General features: G+C 50.0%; 1 protein-coding gene across 3 annotated transcripts; it reads left to right on the forward strand.

Moving 5' to 3' along the window:
- The first annotated feature begins 2 nt into the window (after positions 1–2).
- On the forward strand, positions 3–18,776 carry ANKS3 (ankyrin repeat and sterile alpha motif domain containing 3). Of its 3 annotated transcripts, none has more exons than XM_027732757.2 (18): positions 3–105; positions 4,951–5,048; positions 5,195–5,367; positions 5,744–5,942; positions 6,145–6,266; positions 6,950–7,031; positions 7,689–7,824; positions 8,135–8,293; positions 9,353–9,478; positions 9,944–10,059; positions 10,369–10,536; positions 11,052–11,176; positions 11,805–11,946; positions 12,783–12,955; positions 14,118–14,215; positions 15,203–15,286; positions 15,761–15,855; positions 16,074–18,776. In XM_027732757.2, the coding sequence occupies exons 1-17, from the start codon at positions 57–59 to the stop codon at positions 15,841–15,843; spliced, it is 2,133 nt and encodes a 710-aa protein (XP_027588558.1). In that variant the 5' UTR covers positions 3–56; the 3' UTR covers positions 15,844–15,855; positions 16,074–18,776. The 3 variants fall into 3 exon arrangements, with proteins under 3 accessions (XP_027588558.1, XP_027588562.1, XP_039245497.1); XM_027732761.2 differs by lacking the exon at positions 3–105 and adding an exon at positions 399–537; XM_039389563.1 differs by lacking the exon at positions 3–105 and having other exon boundaries at positions 16,065–18,776.
- Positions 18,777–18,834: the final 58 nt, after the last annotated feature.

The raw sequence follows: 18,834 nt of genomic DNA on the forward strand, positions 1-18,834 counted from the left end.
CGCGGGGGCTCTTGGGTGTTGTAGTCCGCAGGGCTGGAGGGCGGGGCGCTCCCAGCATGCCTTGCGCGAGCGGGGCCAGTTCCGGCGGGGCGCTCACCGGGGCAGGTGAGGGGGTGGTGGGGTTGGGCCGGGCCGGTGCTGAGGGGGGAACCCCTCGGGGTTGTCTCCGGGCGCTCTCCGGTCTCGGTGGGCCTCAGCGGTTCCGACCCGCTCGCTGAGCCGGGCGCGCGGGGCTGAGACCGCGTTCCCAGCAGGGCCTCGGGGGAGGTGCGCGATCAACGGGCCTGGGAACCGTCTGCCGGGAGACGTTCGGTAACGGCCGTGGGGCGGCCGGTGTGGCAGCTCCAGCCGCGCTGGGCCCGCGCCCAGCCCTGGCGGTGCCGTGTCCGGCTGCCTTGGGCACAGCCCCTGCCATGGGATATGTGCTCCCTAACGCTGCGCCTGAAGTGCTCTTGTGCCTCTTATCTCGTTTTTCTAAGATTGTGTTGTGTGCTTTAACGTGCCCGAGAATGCCAGGCTCGTGGTAGAATTACTAAGGTTGGAAAAGATCTCTAAGATCGTTGAGTCCAAGCTTTAAAAGATGAAAAACTTGGTGTATTTTCAGCAGTAGAATTGAAGCCAGGTGTGATGCGTCCAGGAACGCTTTCTGTCACACCACTACCGTCTGGAACCTGATGTGGTTCCTGCAGCTGTGATGTGTGTCTGCAGTGCAAAGATGAGATGTTTTGGTTCTTGTTGTTGTGGCTGAGCTGGTAACAACTCTTTGTACCTGTACAGGGAGGTAACAGGGCTTCTAACTCCTTCCAATAGGTTGTTGCTGCTTTTAGGGGAGATAGAACTAAGGAGCAGAAGTGGAGCATGTTCCTGCTCTGCTCTGGTGTAGTCTCACCTTGAGTCCTGTGAGCAGTTCTGGGTGCCAAGGTTCTAAAGCTATTGGAGAGTGTCCAAAGGAGGGACGTGAGGATGGTGAAGGGTCTGAGGAGCAGCTCAGGGCACTTGGTGTGATCAGTTGGAGGAGACTGAGGTCAGACCTCATCGGGGTCTGCAGCTTCCTCATGAGGGGCAGCTCCGATCTCTGCTCCCTGTGACCAGGGACAGGACCCCAGGGAACAGCTGGAGCTGTGCCACGGCAGGGTCAAGTTGGATCTCAGGAAAAAGGTTCTTCCCTCCAAGGCTGTTTGGGCACTGAACAGGCTCCCCAGGGCAGTTGTCATGGCCCCAAGGCTGCCAGAGCTCCAGGAGCATTTGGACAACGCTCTCAGGGCCAGGGTGGGATTGTTGGGGTGTCTGTGCACAGCCAGGGGTTGGACTTGATGCTCCTTGTGGGTCCCTTCCAGCTCATGAGATTCCATGATTCTCTGTTATCAGCTTGATGGCTCAGTTGGAAGCTCCAAGAACCTCCACACTTGTGCTGTCTTGAGAGTCATGTGTGTTTTGTGACAGAAAGACCCCTGTGGGTGTCACTGTGCTTGTGGAAGGGCATGTGAGAGAAAGAATTGAGCAGAACCAGTGCAGCTGAACTGGTGAGGGCTGATTGCTGAGCAGAGCTGGATTTGTTCTGTGCTGGGGAGTGGTTGCCTCAGCTGCTTCTCAAATCACCTCTCATTTATTTTATTGTGGCTCTTCCATCACTTTCCATCTGCTGTCTCATGTTCCTTAGGCTTATCCTCCAAAAAGGTGCATTAAGTACTAAGTTTATATTGTTTAGGGTTTCTTTCTGCCTTCCTTTTTGCTCAAGCAGCAATCTCCGAATCTAGGTCAGTGTGGGGTTTGCTGCCTGCTCTGAGCCTCAGCTCTGTAGAGTTCTGATCCTGATAAATAGCTGGGTGTTGATGCAGTAAATTTAATAATAATAACAGCAGCCTCACAGGTGTCATGGCTTACTCCAGCTGGTGAATAAGCTCAAGGGTGCTGCTCTTCCCTTCCCCATCTCAGTGGGATGGGGAGAAGAATCAGAAAAGAAAGCAAAAAACCTGATGGCTTGAGATAAGAACAATGTAATAATTGAAGCAAAATAAAATATAATGATAATAGTAATTATAATGAAAAAATAAATCCAACAGAAACAAGGGATGCACAACAGAGTTGCTTACCACCTGATGGCTGATGCCTGTCCCATATCCAAGCAATACTGGCCCCTCCCAGCCAACCTCCCCAGTTCATATATTGGGAATGATGTCCTGTGGTATGGAATATCCCTCAGGCCAGTTCAGGTCAGCTCTCCTGGCCATGCTCCCTCCTGGCTTCTCTGGAACCTTGCTGGCAGAGCATGGGAAACTGGAAAGGCCTTGATTTAGGGTAAGCACTGCTCAGCAACAACGAAAACATCGGTGTGTTACCAGCATTATTCTCATCTAAAACACAGCCCTGCATCAGCTGCTGGGAAGAAAATGAACTGTGTTCCAGCTGAAACTAGGATAACAGGGTTGAGGAAGGTCTCTAACAAACGTTGCCTTGGTTATTCTGCCCCAAAGCAAAAGAACAGCCTGTAAATGTTCAGGAGGTCTTTGTCAAGCTTATTCTTAGTAACTGAATCTCCCTCAGTACTCTTGAGTGTACTTTTACAAGGATTTTTGTGGGTTTTAACTGAAATCTTCCATGCTATGACTTGAGTCTTTCTGTGGCTGCCCCATCCCTGGAAGTGTCCAAGGCCAGGTTGGACAGGGCTTGGAGCAACCTGGGCTGGTGGAAGGTGTCCCTGCCCATGGCAGGGGGTGGAAGGAGATGAGCTTTAATGTCCTTTCCAGCTCAAACCATTTGATGATTCCATGATATTCACCCTGGCCACAACGAATGGATTATTGCTGCCATCCTCTCTGCAGCAGCCAGTTGTGTATTTGAGGCTGGTGTCACATGTCCCCTCCAGGCATCTCCTTTTCAGACCAGACAACCCTGATTTTATTTCACCCAGGTCTTTTCATTTCAGCCCTGAGGGCTCTGATCACTTTTGTTGTTCTGTAGGTTGTGCTCCACTGTCCTCAGGTGCTTACAGAGCTGACATCATGCTCCAGTTCAGTCTGAGGTGAAATCTCAGAGTTTAAAAACAATAAAAAAGCAGAGATGGAGGCAGGGCACAGTGCAGGTGGTAGGAGTGAGGCTGAGTGCCTTGAATATTCTGAAGTCCAGCATAACCTGTCTGTCCTGTCAGTGTTGCCCTGTTGACTGTGATCACCTCACCAGGGTTGTGTTGGTAACTTGTACCTGAATGGGGCTGATTCTGACAAACACCAAACACCTCTGTGGTTTATAATTAATGTATCCAATTAATAAGCAGGGCTGCAGAGACAACGAGCTTCACTTGCATCTGAATATGCTTCTGCAAACCACCCTGGATTTTACCTCCTTTCTCATGCCTTTTTGCCTTCCAGGAGCAGCTTTAATCTGTTGCAGTAAGAAACATTTCTATTTTCCTCCTTACGAGCAACTTAAATCCACTTCTGTCTCTTCCTATTTTGGTTCTGAGGTGTTCAGGCCTTTCATTTGTGCTCTGCCCTGCATATTCTTGCCTGAGAGCTCTGGGTTGCCCAGCGTAGTACAAACTGCTTCTATTAAGTAAAATAAGTGCTTTTGCACATATCTTAAGGAAGGAAATGTTTATCACCAGCTGATTAAGTAGAATAGACGGTGCTTTTGTAGTCTTAACAAGCTGAAGGAGGGGAAGAAAAGGAAGGTGTGAGAGAAAGGATCCGGGTGGGGAGTGAAGAGGTGGGAATTAAAGGTGGTTTCTTATGTTTCTTGGTGTTTCCAAGACAAAGACTCACAGCTGATCAGAAAATATAAGTATGCTTTTGAAATGTTACAGCTGAGGGAATCTAAAGAGCAACTGCTCCTGAAAAGCCTGTTTCTGCTCTCTTTTATTCCTCCCCAATGCCAGATTTGGCATTTGCCTGACCCCAGAATGAATCTAATCTGAGGAATTAAATTGTCAAGAAATTATCAGGAAGAAGAAAGACCTCTTTACATTGGCTTAGCTGCCCAGCAGAATATGTAGTGGGACCAAGCAAAGCTCAGAAATGCTGCATGGTGGGCAATGACACTACAGGGAGGGGAAAGCACTTCCGTGGGATTGCCTGGAACAAGCTGCCCAGGGAGGTTGTGGAATCTCCTTCCCTGCAGATATTCAAAACCCACTGGACATGGCCCTGAGTAATGTGCTCAGGGGGACCCTGCTTGAGCAGGGAGGTTGGGTGAGATGATTTCCAACCTGAACCATTCCAGGATTCTGTGCCTGGAGCTGCAGCTGAAGCCCTCAGCTGATGGATGCAGCTGTGTTGAACAGCTCTTTATGAAGTGCCAAACAAGAGCACTCCTGTGAGTGGTTATAGTGGTTATAGTGATTAATCTGTGATTGCTCCCTAAGGCTGGGAATAAACCTTGCAGGTAGTGCTGGAACTGGAGGAACTGTGTGATTAGGTTATGTCTGCAGAATGGTGGGCATGCTCCCATAATGAATGGGCAGGTGCTGCTGCTCCAAGTGTTTCAGCAATTTCCAGGATTCACAGAGACAGGGCTGGGCTGCATCTGAAGAGCTGAAACAATAAATGGTAGAAACATTCTCCTTACAACCTGATGACAGTGAAGTGTGAACCCTGTTTAGGTGACATGAACCACTTTTGGGAGCAGTGGGCAGTCGTCATTATTAGTGACTGTGTCTTAATTTAAGCAGGACCATCCTGTAACATAAGACAGTTGGAAAAAACCCAGAAATGTCTGACACGTGCATTCTTAATTCTCTCTTTGCATTATAAAACATGCAGAGCAAGAGTTACATCCTTTTGTATAACACTAAGCATCTTAAATAGGTGTTTAGTCTTGTCTTGATGAGGGTATCCAAAGCTGCCTTAGGCATGTTCGGATTAGAAGGGAAGAAAATAAAGCCAGTGCTTCTGAAATATTAATATAGGATTTGAAAGATGTGGAGTTTAGCATTATTGCCTTTTATTTTTCCAGTGTATCCGAATCCCAGAGTCCCCTGCAGCAAGAGAGAACTTTCAGCAAAATCTCAGCAGCTGTTCTTGCCTCAGGCTGAGGAGTGGATCAGAGTAGAGGTAGGAATTTGAAACCCCACAGCTCTGAGCTGACCTCACCTTCCAAGCCTGTGGCACCTTGGAGCTGTAGCTCCAGTGGGTGATGCCTTGGTCTGTGGAAAATGGGGGTCAGGAGCTAAATGTTGTGCTTTGCTTTGGTTCCTGAGGGCGGGATGTCGGAGCTGAGTGACGAAGCCAGCGAGTCGGAGCTGCTGAGCCGCAGTCTGTCCATGTGGCACGGGGTCGGGATGATCTGTCGGGAAGAGCTGGATGTCCCTCTGGACTTGCACACAGCCTCCTCCGTTGGGCAGTATGAAGTGGTGCAGGAGTGTATTCAGCGGTGAGAGGGGCTGGGGTGGGCACAGCTCTGGGGTTACCTCTGCCAGGTGTGGTTCTCCCTGGCTGCCGCACTGGTCAGAGCAGCAGGGACACGTCCCTGGAACTCCCAAAGGGTTCTGGGGCACAAAGTTTCAGGGGCAAGTCTGCTGATTAAAATTATTTCCTTAGTAATTTAGCGGAAGGTGTCCCTGCCCGTGGCAGGGGGTGGAACAAGATGGTCTTTAAAGTCCCTTCCAACCCAAACCGCTCCATGAATCTGTGGTTTGGTGGAAGTTGTGCTAGAGCTGGAAGGAATTCCACCCAGGCTTCAGTGCTAGAATTTTTTTCAGTGCAACGATGGTAGCAAGAGGAGCTGATTTCTTTCTTCTGTTATTTAGTGGAGACCTGGATTTAAACCAGAGGAACTGTGGGGGCTGGACTCCACTCATGTATGCCTCCTACATTGGCCATGACAACATCGTGCACCTGCTGCTGGAAGCAGGAGTGAACGTGAACATCCCAAGCCCGGAGGGCCAGACCCCGCTCATGCTGGCCTCCAGCTGTGGGAACGAGAGTGTGGCTTACTTCCTTCTGCAGGTGTGTATCCCATGATGAACAGGTAAAGCCACGGCACGTGGTTTAAATGCTCGGGGTAGGACTGTCCACAAGCTGCAATGTTGTGTTGTGTTGTGAGTTCAGCTTTGTGCAGGGATTTAAACTCTTGGTATCCCAGCACAGAGGGGTAGTAAAAGCCCGAGCAGAGGGGGTGCAGTAAAGGACATTGTCTCTTCTCTTGAAGCAAGGTGCAGAGCTGGAGATGAAGGACATCCATGGCTGGACTGCCTTGTTCCACTGCACCAGTGCTGGGCACCAGCAGATGGTCAAGTTCTTACTGGAGAATGGGGCAAACGCCAACTGCAAGTAAGGAGGAATCTGTCATTTTATTGTCATTTCTCATTTAGATGTGAAAGCAACAGTTGGCCCATAAAAATATTCCAACACAGACTTTTGTCTTCCTCTGTACCTTAGGACGTGTGGCACAGCTGATACAAGGACAAACTGTACACTGAATGGTGGTTTGCCCATGTTATCACTGTTTATTTATTACTAAGATCAAGAGAAATTATATTTACTGCTTGTTTAATTATGAGCTGAACTCTGAAAGCAAAAGGTGCAATGCCTTCTGAACACAAGTGCACTTTGCAAGTGTTCCTGTTGAATTCTCTATATACTCAGAGTGCAGTTTGATTTTTGAAGTGTGCAGTGCATTCCTGTGCCTTGGGAACTGCTGTACATTTATGCACATGGAATTGCTTGAGGTCAAAGAGACGTTTGTGCTTTATTAGCTCCTGCAAAACTGATTTTGCCTCTGGAAGGCAGATCTGCAGCTGGAAGGGTCATCTGTTGCTGTGCAGCCAGTCAAGTAACACTGAATCTCACGGGGAGTTTTTCTGGGATAGACCAGAGTGCAGTAGAACAGCCAGTATTTGACAGTTTATGATCAGCAAAGATTGAGGGATGGAGATGTTCTGTTAGGGTATGGCAATAACTGCAGCACAGTCCAGCTGTGATTATCCCAGTCCATGTGTTTGTTCTCTCTCTAGGGAGCCAGTGTATGGATATACACCTCTGATGGAAGCAGCTGCTTCTGGCCATGAGATAATTGTTCAGTACCTTCTCAATCATGTAAGTGTCGTGACAGTTCCCTGTAAAGCTGAAAGTCTCTGCCTCCAGCCCTCAGAGGAAGAACCACAAGTTTGACACCAGCCTTTTTTGCAGTGTTATGTTTGATCCTTGATGACAGTCAGAAGTCTCAGACTTCCAGGATTGCTTTCAAAGCATCTGTTTTCTGCAGACTAGTACTGTGATTTTACACTGGCCTTGCAAGAACAGGAGCGAGGCCTGATTGTAGATTTAATTGAATAATGACTGAATTAGGAAACAACTAAAGCTCTAGTTTTTCTACTGTGTTTGAAGTCTTGCATGCTCAGGCTAGTGGGCATCTTCTGCCTCCAAAGCTTTATTAGCATGCATGCCTCTTAAACAATTTTGGTTTTAACATCCCATTTAAGTTGTCCAGCTTCCCACCAGAAGGAGGCAGCAATACAAAACACTTCTCAGATAAACAAGTTCCCCATGCACAAAATGGATATACCTGGGCTATTTGGCATTCAGGGATTGGGGACACTGTGGATGAATAGAAAGACATCAGTGTATTAGTGGAACTTGAACTGTCTGTCAAATGTGAACCTGTATTTCTGATGGAGGAACCAAGACAGTCCTTGGGGGTTTTTTATATAGTGCCTTCTGCTGTGTGCATTTAAAGAGGTATTTTTTCTGCAGGGAGTGAAGGCAGATGTCAGAGATAACACTGGAGCCACAGCACGGACACTGGCCATGAAGTATGGACATCCAAAGATTGTGGGACTGATAGATTTGCATGCAGCCCCAGTGCCCAAGGTCTTCTGCAGGGGTCCAGGTAACAGATGTTTTACCTTGTTCATTTTGAGATGGAACCTGAAGTGAGGTGTTTGATGTTTTGAAAGCATATTACTGTGTGTATGGGGTAGTGCTAGTTGGTCTATCCTGGAAATTCCAGCATTTCTGAGGATGGAAGAGTCATGAATCCAGCAATTTTTGTCTGCTGTCCCTTTTCTGACCTAGTTTAGTTGTTTCACCCTCCCTCTTTAACATTTTCCTTTTTCTTTCAACTGCATTTTCAGGACCAGTAGCAAATTAAGTAGGTAAATTACTTACTGTGCTGCTAACAACATGTGTTTGAACTACAGGAAAATATGAAGAGCTGAGTTCCTCAGATGAATCATGTTCTACTCCCCAGAGACAGAGACCTGCTCGTAGGATGAAGGGTCCCAGCATCCATGATGGGCCCCAGGCTTTGGCAAAGATCACAGCAGTTGGGATCGGGTGCAAGAAGCTGTCTTGCTATGGTGAGAAGAGTTAGGAGCCTGACTGAGGTCTTTCTGGGCCAGTAATTCTTTTTCTCTTCGTTTGGGATTCGTGTGTGTTTTGTACAGAACAGAGGCAGTAAACACCATCATACAAGGCTATCCAATCTCTGGTTTAGAAAGAAAACCCCTTGAATTCTTTTGTCAAGGCTGGATATTGATGAGTGGGACACTTCCCTGCTCCTACCTCAATGACTGCTCCCCTCCCAGCTTCCCTTTTTGAGGCAGGCTCAAAAGTTGGAGTCCTTCTCAAGCTGATGACTGAGGAAGTGATCACACAGGCCAGGAAATCATTGATCATGAAAGTGAACTTGCTGCTCCTGGACCTGTCAGGTTTTTTGCCTTCCCTGATGCTTGAAATACTGCTAAAAATGAGATTACAAAACCTTTGCAATAGGCCAAGAGACAGACAATACCAACTCAGGCTTCAATCCCTGGATGCAGTGGTATAAAGTTTGTATTCCTGTGTCATAGGTATTTGTCAGGTTGATTACCTGGTTGAAATAACAAAGGATATGGACTTCAAAAGGATGTTCAGAGATCACTTCCTTCTCTCAAAAACAGATATGTATTATCCCACAGGCACTGTCTGTATCAAAATGATACAGTGAGCTTCTTAAATGGCAGTGGGATGCTCCTGGTGTTTTAGCACAGTTGCAAAAGGGTTGGTTTTGCAGGGTATGCTGGGCTGGGGATGGGACACAGTTGTCACCTTGCTCTCTTGAGCAGATGTTTTTGCCCTTTGATAATTTGGGTGTGAAGAGGGTTATTTATTTAAGCTGCTATCTAAGGTGCATCTCTGTTATGAGGCTGTTTCCTCTGACTTCTTTTCAATGCACCTATGGAAGTACAGCTGCTATGGGGTTGTGTGAGGGAGCACCTGCATTTCTCAGGTTTTCTCTGTGCCTTTCAGAATGAAACCTGCCAGTTGAGAAAACAGCCTGTTGTTTTGAAATCCCTGACTGGTTGTATTTTCTGCTGGAGCCTCCCTGCTAACTTGTATCCTAATCTTAGTGTGTTCTCTCTTCCTCTTGCACACAGAGCAGGTCCCCCCTCAGGGCTACGTGACCTTCAGTGACGATGGCAGCTGTGAAGGAGGTGACATCCGGAACCGGGACGTCACCTCTCCGATCAACGAGCAGGATGTGGAGAGCAGCAGCAGCCGGGGTAGGTCACTGTCTGAGAAAATGGTCCAGCTTGCAGTGCACACCTGGATGTGAGTCCAGCCCTTGGCTTGCATGTTCCTTTCCCACTAAGATGTTGAAATTGCAGTATCTCTCCTGAGGGAAGGCTGAGAAAGCTGGGATGGTTTAGCTGCACAAGACAAAGCTCAGTGTGGGGATCTCATCAATTTGTACAAATAATCTGAAGGAGGTGTGAAGGAGATGGAGCAAGGCTGTGTCCAGTGGTGTCTGTGGTACTAAACAGACTTGGGGAGAGATTAACATCTGGGATCAGATGTGATATTTCTGCCTCAGGGTTGTCTTGTGTGATGAGTGCTGCATGCGAAGCCTTGCTCTGGATTTCTCCTTCCTTTACGCCTCCAGGAGGTTCTGCTGGCAATTGTGTAGCAAAAACAGAATGTAAGAAGTTGAAGCTGACCTTAAACATTTTTTTCCTATTCCTTTACAGAGGATAATGTTTTCTCCAACAACAACTTGGGAACCATCAGGAGCAGCAGCAGCAGCAGCGAATGCCTGACCAGAGCCCTGGGAGTCAGCAGTGAAGGCTCCTTGGAAAGCAATGAGGTAGGGTCTTCAAATATCCTTTCTCTGCCTTCAGCTTGGCCAGCGCTGTCACCCTTACACAGCCTGCTGTGACTCTACTTCCGTGGGAGGTGAGGAAAGGTACTACTACAGGGACAAGAAAACCAAGGAAGGGGAAGAGGTTGGAGGTTATTCCATAGTTTAAACTCACAACTCACATGGTTCAAGGCAGCTCCAGGGCTGATGTATAGAAGTGCCCTTAGGTCTTGAAGGAGTCTGTACTAGTGATCCTGACATCTTTGCACACTCCTCCTTGGCCTTTACGTTCTGTGGGTGTTTTCTCTTTTCCAGGACTCTGACCATGCAAACAGTCCCCCAAGTCGGAAACAAGCCAAGAGCTTTAAGGTCAAGAACCGCTATAGCAACAGTGACAGCCAGTGGAGCCACTGCTCAGGGAAGGCTGGGGGCTCTGCTCAGCACGTGGTCCTTCCTGAGCCCCCTGCCTACACAGGGCCCCAGGTAACTGCACGCAGTCAGTCCTACAGCCTGTGTCACTGTAACAGGCCTGGGAGGCTTTTCCAATGTTGCCTAAGCTGCTCTCTTGGATAAAAGGGAAGTTGTCACCAAAACACCTTTGATTCCAAACCTCTGCCCAAACTTAAATGCTTGTGAAACAGCAATTTCTTGTACAGATAACTTTTTACTTAGGTGTTGCTTTTGCTTGGAGGGGTTTTCTAGACCTTTCAGGCCTGTGGGTGTGCTACCAAACCTAGCAGTGGTGTGGGCTGGGGTAGCTGTTAGTGTGTCATTTTTCTCTGCACTTGCTAGAAGAGGCCATGGCTGCAGCAGAGAGTCCAGTCCTGCCCTGTTGTGTGACTGTGGAAAAGGGCAGGGAACCAGGGGAAGCTGTGTTTGCTGCTGGAACCCAGGAAGGTGTTACAACAGCCTGAGGAAGCAGATACTTATGATTAAGAGAAATGGTAATACTTTTTGTTTGTGAGGGTATAAATAAGTTTGGTTTGGATGGGCTGCAGGACCTGGCAACATTCCTTGAGCAGATTGGGTGCCTGAAGTATCTGCAAGTGTTTGAGGAGCAAGACGTTGACCTGCGGATCTTCCTGACCCTCACAGAGAGTGATCTGAAGGAAATAGGCATCACGTGAGTGTCTGTCATGGTGTTCTCATCTCACCCTTACAAACCATGCACAACCTGGTCAGGAAAGTTTAGCTAGTGAGTGCTGCTCTCTTCTGGCTGCCTCTACACAATTTCGATACCCCCTAGTTCTTGGCTGTAGCACACTCCTGCTATTCACAGAACCACAGAATGTGCCAAGTTGGAAGGGACCCACAAGCATCATTCAGTCCAACCCTTAGCCCAGCACAGGACCATCCCCAAGAGTCGCACATGTGCCTGAGAGTATCATCCAAACACTTCCTGAACTCAGCCTTGGTGCTGTGACCACTGCCCTGGGGAACCGGCTCCAGTGACCAACCACTGTCTGGGTGAAGAACCTCATTCTAATATCCAACCTAAACTTCCAGTGAGCAACCACCATCTGGGTGAAGAACCTCATTCTAATATCCAACCTAAACCTCCCCTGACACAACTTCAGACCATTCCCTCAAGTCCTGTCACTGGTCCCCACAGAGAAGAAATCGGTGCCCACCCCTCCTCTTCCCCTCACGAGGAAGTTGTGCCTGCAGTGAGGCCTCCCCTCAGTCTCCCTTTTGGCCTAGAGACAGATGGTGCAGGGCTTGGTCGCTGAGGGTTTGCACTGTCCCCCCAGGCTGTTTGGACCCAAGAGGAAGATGACCTCTGCCATCGCCCGGTGGCACAGCAGCGCTCGGCCGCCCAGCGATGCCCTGGAACTGGCCTACGCGGATCGGCTGGAGGCCGAGATGCAGGAACTGGCCATTCAGCTGCACAAGGTCAGCCTGCTGGGACCTGATCAGGGCCTCACACGCTGCAAAAAGTGATTGGTGGTGTGTTTTTGTGTTATTCCTCTAATGTCTTTTCCCTTACCCCGGGCCATAACTTTTAGTGGACACACTTGGTGTCGAGTTGGTCAGATAACAGCACAGGTACAGCTTATCAGCTCGTGGAATATGCTGAGTTGGAAGGGATCCATCAGGATCATTGAGTCCAACTCCTGCTCCTGCCCAGGATACCCCAACAATCCCACCCTGTCCCGGAGAGCATTGTCCAAATGCTTCTTGAGCTCTGGCAGCCTTGGGGCCGTGCCCACTGACCTGGGGAGCCTCTTCAGTGCCCAACCAGCCTTGCAGGGAAGAACCTTTTTCTAATATCCAATCGAAACCTCCCCTGACATAACTTCAGGCTATTTCCTCGGGTCCTCCTTATCCTCTGTGCTCCATGCTTGTGAAGCCTTTGTATCTGCTTCCCATCCAACTGAGAACCATAGGAGCCAGGGGCAGGAAATGAATCCCTACTCTTTTCGAGCAATGTCATTTTTATGGTGAAGTTGTGCAGCCATCAATGAACAGACTTTTGTTGGTTTGGTAAATTTGCCTTAATGAATATATTTATAAATGGAGAGGAAGGCAGAATTGTAATTTTGGGGCTGGGCTTGGTGTGGAGAGAACCTGTACTCAGTGTACAAGCTTTATCCAGCGTCCTTTCCCACTGGAAAGGAACCATCTGGTTGCCTAAGCCGTTCAAATGACTTCAGAGCCATGCCAGAGTGGCAGGAATGAGAGTGATGTGCAGTAATCCCAACCTAATCCCCTGGTCTGCTCTGCTGCAGAGGTGTGAAGAGGTGGAGGTGATGAAGGGCCAGGTGTGCCAGGAGCAGAAGCTGCGTGCAGTGGCTGAGAGCTGCTTGATGGAGCGGGATGAGACCTGGAATGCCATCCAGTGCCAGCTCAGAGAGGCTCAGGCCATGACCAAGGATGCTGGAGTGCTGCTGGATCAGATCAAGTAAGTGATTCCCAGGAAATGACACTGAGGCTACTGGGAAATGGGGTTTGGGGTCATATTGGCAGTCTTACAGGTGATGTTTAGGGTAAGGCAGGAGAGCTCACCGGGAACGGAACCTGAACCCATTTTGGATCCTACCTGACTTTCCCTAGTGGAAAGCCACAGCCATGGGAGCAGATGTGAAGCCCTAGTCAGATGTACGAGCTGTAAGTGGCCTGACTTTTTGGGAGTGCTGGGTGCTCCTGTTTCAATTAGAAGGAACCAAAAGGCTGAGGGCTTTGTGCTTGCCCAGGGTATACCTTGGTGATCAGGTGAATGCAGAAAGGAGTTAACTTCCAAATCCTTTCAGAGGACTCACAGTGTCCTGCCCTGGCTAGTGAAGAACACTTTCCTTGCAAGTCTGACAACCAGCAGAAAATCCTGCCCTGTCCATTCACCCCCACCTCTTGAGACACCTTTTTATTGACTTTGTGGTGCTTTTCTTTCAGCCCCGGTTGGACTCCTGTCACAGGCCCTGTTCTGTCCAGTGGTAGAACAGGCACATCCTTGGAAGTGGCATTAATCCTGCTGCTTATGAACTCTAGCCCAGCAGGGAGTAGGGTGTGCTCACTGAGCTGGGGTTGGATCCAGAAGGACAGCAGAGCAATATTCCCAGCTGCAAGAGGCAGAGCTTGGCTTTTTCCCTGACTGAGGAGCTGAGGCTCCCTTGTAGAAGGGCCTTGCCATGCTCTGAGGATACACTGCTTGAATTGATGGGATGGTGATGACAGCCAGAGAACTTCTGTGCCTTTCTGATGCCTGTCCAAAGGTCGCTTCCTTTGCCCATTAAAAACCTTGGATCAGTCTTGATTCTCACACCAACCAGGCACAGCCCCTGGCTTGGGCTTCCTCCTGCTCACCCCAGCCCCTCCTTCTCTTGTCCCCCCTCAGCTCCTCTATGAATGAAGCGGAGATTGCTGTGGATGGAGATGGGGCACAGTGATGAGCACCCCAAGCTTTGGCTGGGGCACATCTTCCTCTTCCCAGGAAGGAGCAAGGAGCAGTTTGTAACCCAGGGCCTTAGAGGCTGTCCCTGGGCACCCCACGCAGGCTGTAGGAGCACACAGAGCGTTGTTGCCAGGAGAGTCCCTGTGCCCTGCTGATGGGCTGTGTTGTTTGGCAGGAGCTGTCAGGCAGAGCTGTCCTCCCGGCTCACCCCGGAGCGGGTGGGCAGCGCAGTGCCCGACACCGGAGAGAGTCGGCGGCCCGGCGAGCGCCCAGGTGAGGAACACCCCAAACTGCAGAGATGGGTGCAAGGAGGGGGGAACAGGAGGCCCCAGAGCCAGCCTCATGCTTGTCTTTCCTTGATGAAAGGATGAAGTCAGAGAGTTGGAAATGGATGAGCAGCCAAACCCTTGCACTGAATGTAAGACGTGCTCAGGGGAAGCGTTTAAAGCACTCGGGGTGTTGGGAGTTTAACTGCAGCAGTTTCACAGCAACTTTTGGTTCTCAGCAAGTGGGAAGTTTAGGGGTCTGGCAAGTGCTTGTGGATAGAAATGCAGAGGTGTAAGACAGGTGTTCAGTGACAGCCCTGCTTCTTGGGCCTCTGGCTGCACCTTGGGTGTGTCACTGCACTGTGCACTGGAGCAGGGGCTCAATCAGAAACTGTGGTTGGTTCCCTATCCCAGTTTGGGGGATTGTCCCGTTCAGTTTGTGGGGCAAACACCTGTACACCTCTGGGTAGGCCTGGCCAGCAGCTCCTTATTGCCAGGAGTTAGCAAATCATCCCTGACAATGTTCAAGGCCAGGTTGGATGGGGTTAGAGCAGCCTGATCTAGTGGAAGGTGTCCCTGCTCATGGCAGGGGGGTGGAGTCTTTAAGGTCCCTTAAGGGAGATGGTCTTTAAGGTCCCTTCCAATCCAAACCAGTCTCTGAATCTGTGATCCTGCTGCCCATGACGTGCTTCTTTCTGCTCTTTGCTTCCTGTTTCAAAAGTGAGACAGAGATCCTGTTGAATTCTGTCCACTTAATCGCTGAGATTTTTAATATGACCCAGACAGTATAAAAACCTAAATTCCAAAGTGGTAGAATTGTCAGAAAACCCCCTCAGTTTGGCACGGGCAGTTCCAGCACTCTTCCCGTGTGACTCAAAATTCCAAACTGGAGCCACTCTGGGTGTGGATGCTTCCCAGCAACACCAGCCCTTTGTCTCTGCTCTGTCACAGAGAGCATGCAGATGGATTAACTGTGTGGCTTCTGTCCTTGCAGTGCTGGAAGGGTGGCCACCTTCCCTGAAGTCCCTGAGCTTGCCTGAGCTGTCAGCTGTGCTGGAGGAATGTGTGGAAGAGATGGGTAAGGAGGGAAGGACTCTGGGCAGGTGAAGGGGCTGTTGTGCCAAGGGAAGGCCTGGCTGGCTGGGTTTCTGATGGCTTGGAATGGTAATTGAGAGGGACCCAGCAATCCCTCCTCATTCAGGGAAGGCTCCAGGCTCTGAAGTTGGTGCAGGCATTTTCTTGCGCTTCTCACTGCAGATCTGGGGCTCTGCCTCATCCTTTGCTGAGAGGCCCAGGCTGAGAGATGGCTCCTGCATCTCCTGCTCAGTGGTCAGAGCTGCTTGGGAAGTGGTTCCCAAAGCCTGTGTCCTGTTCTCCTGATGACAGGAACTTGTCTCAGCTACAGACAGAGAGACACTCTGTTTTTGGGATGCTGGAAGCTGCAGGGGAGCAGGCAGCAGGAAGACAGCACAACAGTGGCTGAGTGCAGCCTGTTTTTCCCTGTTCCCTGCCCTGTTCCTAACACTGATTTTTCCCTTTGGTTTGTCCTCAGGAAAAGCTCTGCAGACTGTGACTCAAAACCTCCAAAGGCTCCAAGCCCCGGGGCAGAGCGAGCCGAGCTGGCTGGAGCCATAACAAAGCAGGAGGGTGAGTGGGAATTACTGCCAGCCATCCACAGGGACAGGCTGTGGCACTGAGGGGCATCACCCGTCGCTGCCAGTCCCAACCAGTGCACACACACCAGGGCTGGGCTCTAACTAGTCCTTACGTGCCCTCTGGTTGGTTTTCCCTTTGGAAAACCCTTAGTCCCCTTGTCTCTCCGTCCCACCAAGGGGTGACTGTCCTCTCTTTCCCGGTGGCCGCAGGAACACCGACGTCGGGTGACTGTTCCACCCGGAAGCTGAAGGAGCGTGGGAGCTGTGCCAGCACCGCGGCTCTGCCGGGCACCACCACAGCCAGGGGGCCTGGCAGGAGGGCTGGGCCACCAGAGAACACACGTGGGAGGACAAGGGGCAGCAGAAGACGACAGCCAGCAGCATCCTGGGCCTGAGTGCTGCCTGGGTTCCCAGGATCCTTGATCACGCCGGAAGGTTTGGGTTAGGAGGAGAAGCTCTGAGCTCAGAGATTTTACCTGCCTTAAGATTCGTGCAGCCCTTGTTGTTCAGGTCTGTGTGGTGTTAGAAAGTTGGCAGTTACACACAGCAATCAATTAATTATCCTTTTATGCATCCCAACCTCCTCACCGTCTCTGAAACGTGTCCTTGGCTCCTCCTGTGCCACGTGGATTGGCACAGAGGATGTATCTGAGGCCATAAGGAAGACAGGTTGTTGTGGAGGGGTGAAGTTTGTAAAGTTTGGCTCTTTGAGCTGCAGTGAAGCTCTGTTCCTAGTTGGAAAGTCTGCTCTACTGCCATCCCAGATCTGGGCTTCAAAACCTCTTCCTTCAGCCAGCCCACCCTGGTTCTCTTCAGATTCTTGCCCTCCTCAGGGGTTGTTTGGGATCACATGTTGTAGTTTAGGAATGGAATTCCCCAATTTCCTGCTCCCCCTGAAACACTCCCAACCATGCTCATTCCCTCCCCCTGTGGTGTGCTGCAGAAGAGAATTGGAGGCACAAAGGGTACAGATCAAGAGTTTAGATAAGAACAATTTACTGGGAACAGCAATGAGATAAGAAAACAAATAGTAACAGCAACAATATTAACAACAGATGGTACAAGAGAGGTGAACAATTCTTACCCCCCTGACTAAAAGGCACCCCTTTCCCCCAGCCCCTCTGTGTGGCAGGAGGTAGTACAGAATAACTTCCTGGTCCTGGTCATGCCCCTCCTGGCTACTCTAAAAATTAACCCTGTCCTGGTTATTCCATCCCCAAAAGCCTGTTTTTGTGGTAAATGCTTTGTAGCCACTTTGCAGCAGAGGCTGTTGGTCTGGTTTGCCCATGCCAAGATCCCAGCGCTGGCAGTGGCTGCAAGGCAGATGTTCCCCTGGAAGTGCATGAGGGAGAAGGAAGAGCTCAGGACTGTTGAGCTTCCCATGCCTGTGGCAAGCAGCAGAATGCCAGGGCAGCAGAGCAGGAACTGAGGGATGGCTCTGTCCCCCATGGGAGATGGGCACAAGAAACCACATCCCAGATGGAGCTGTGCTGCAAAGCTTTGGTCCTCACCACTGCCTGCCTTTCATTGAAATAGTTCTGGCAGGGCATTTTCAAAGGACAGGCAGTGCAGGAAGAGGTCCCTCCTGTGGGAGCTGAGAGTGACCACAGGGGCTCTGGTGACAGGGACTTTGGTGTAAAATGGTTTCCAGCAACTCTGTTCCCATTTATTACCGAGTCTTTTGAGGGGGGGAAAACCAACAATGAAAACCCGAGGTCTGTGAGTGATGGCCTTGATGAGTTGAGAAAAGTCTCTTGGGGAAGAGGATGAAACTGTTCCTCTGATTTTTGGACCTTGGTCCAAAAATAATACCAAAATACAAAAATCCATTCTGGCTCCATCCTTTGAGCTGGTCACCCCTTCTGATGAGCTGCCTGAGGAGTCCCCTTAGGCAGGGTTGAGAGCTGGTCTGCCTGTGTAACAAGGACATCTGCTCTGACTGGGGGGTCTCTGCCTCCTGGGACAGCCTTGGGGCACCCACTGTCCCAAACCAGGCAGGTGTGGCCCTCTCTGCTGTGCCCCTGCCCCACTGACAGCTCCTGTGTGCTGGGGGTGCTGCTTTCTGCTCACATTTAACTCTTAAATTCATCACAACACGCTATTTTGTCATTTTTAGCAAATGCCATAGTGCACATGGCACCCAGTGCCAGCTGCAGGACAAGGCTGCAGGAGCTTCATCCTGAAGAATTTTGATGAGGTGGAGCTAATTCTCCTAAGGTAACATCTCTGGAAATTCCTCAGAATTTCTGGAGGTTGTGCTGGGAAGAGTATTCTGTGCTTTGTCTCTCATTCCCTGTCAGTGGAGGAATGGGGCCTCCTTAGCCTTGGCAGTGCCTCTAGCTGCATTATGCAGGTTTATCAATACTGTGTCCCTTGAATTTAAGGCAAAACCACCTCAAAAAACTCAGGGAAAGGGCCTGGGAGCACCTGGAGAGCAAGGGAAGCTCTGATTCAGCAGTGCCTTAGAACTGGGTGGGCTTTGCAGGACGCGGCTGGAAGGAGGCTACACAGATTTAGGTCGGGCTTTGCTCAGTCTTAAGAGTGCAAAACATGGGTTTGGAGGGGGTAAGATGGTCCATCCAATAGATTGTAGTGCTTGGGAGCCTGGGGAAAGGGGAAAGATGGGGCAGTGTGTGAGTGAAGGAAAAGGAGAGGCCCCAGAAAAGGTGCTGCAGGAGCCCAGGGGTAAAGGCTTCAAGGGGTGTGAAAGCAGAAAAGGGGACACTGGGGTGGGAATTTTCTAGAACAGTGTTTCCCTGAGGAGGCAATTCCTTAAAGAGGATGTTAACCAGCATTCCTTGCTGCCAGGGTGGCTGTGCAGGCAGCAGGGAGCCTGGTGCTACCCTAAGGCAAGCTGTCTGAGGAAAATAGTAATTGCTATCTTGGGATAAAAGAATAAAAACTGAGAACCTATTTGTGGTGTGTGGGTTTCTCTGGAGGGTGCTGGACTGTGGAATCATGAATTAGTTTC

The sequence above is a fragment of the Pipra filicauda genome, unplaced genomic scaffold, assembly GCF_003945595.2.
Source record: "Pipra filicauda isolate LSUMZ 115617 unplaced genomic scaffold, ASM394559v2 scaffold73_size2923735_pilon, whole genome shotgun sequence".
Lineage (NCBI taxonomy): Eukaryota > Metazoa > Chordata > Aves > Passeriformes > Pipridae > Pipra > Pipra filicauda.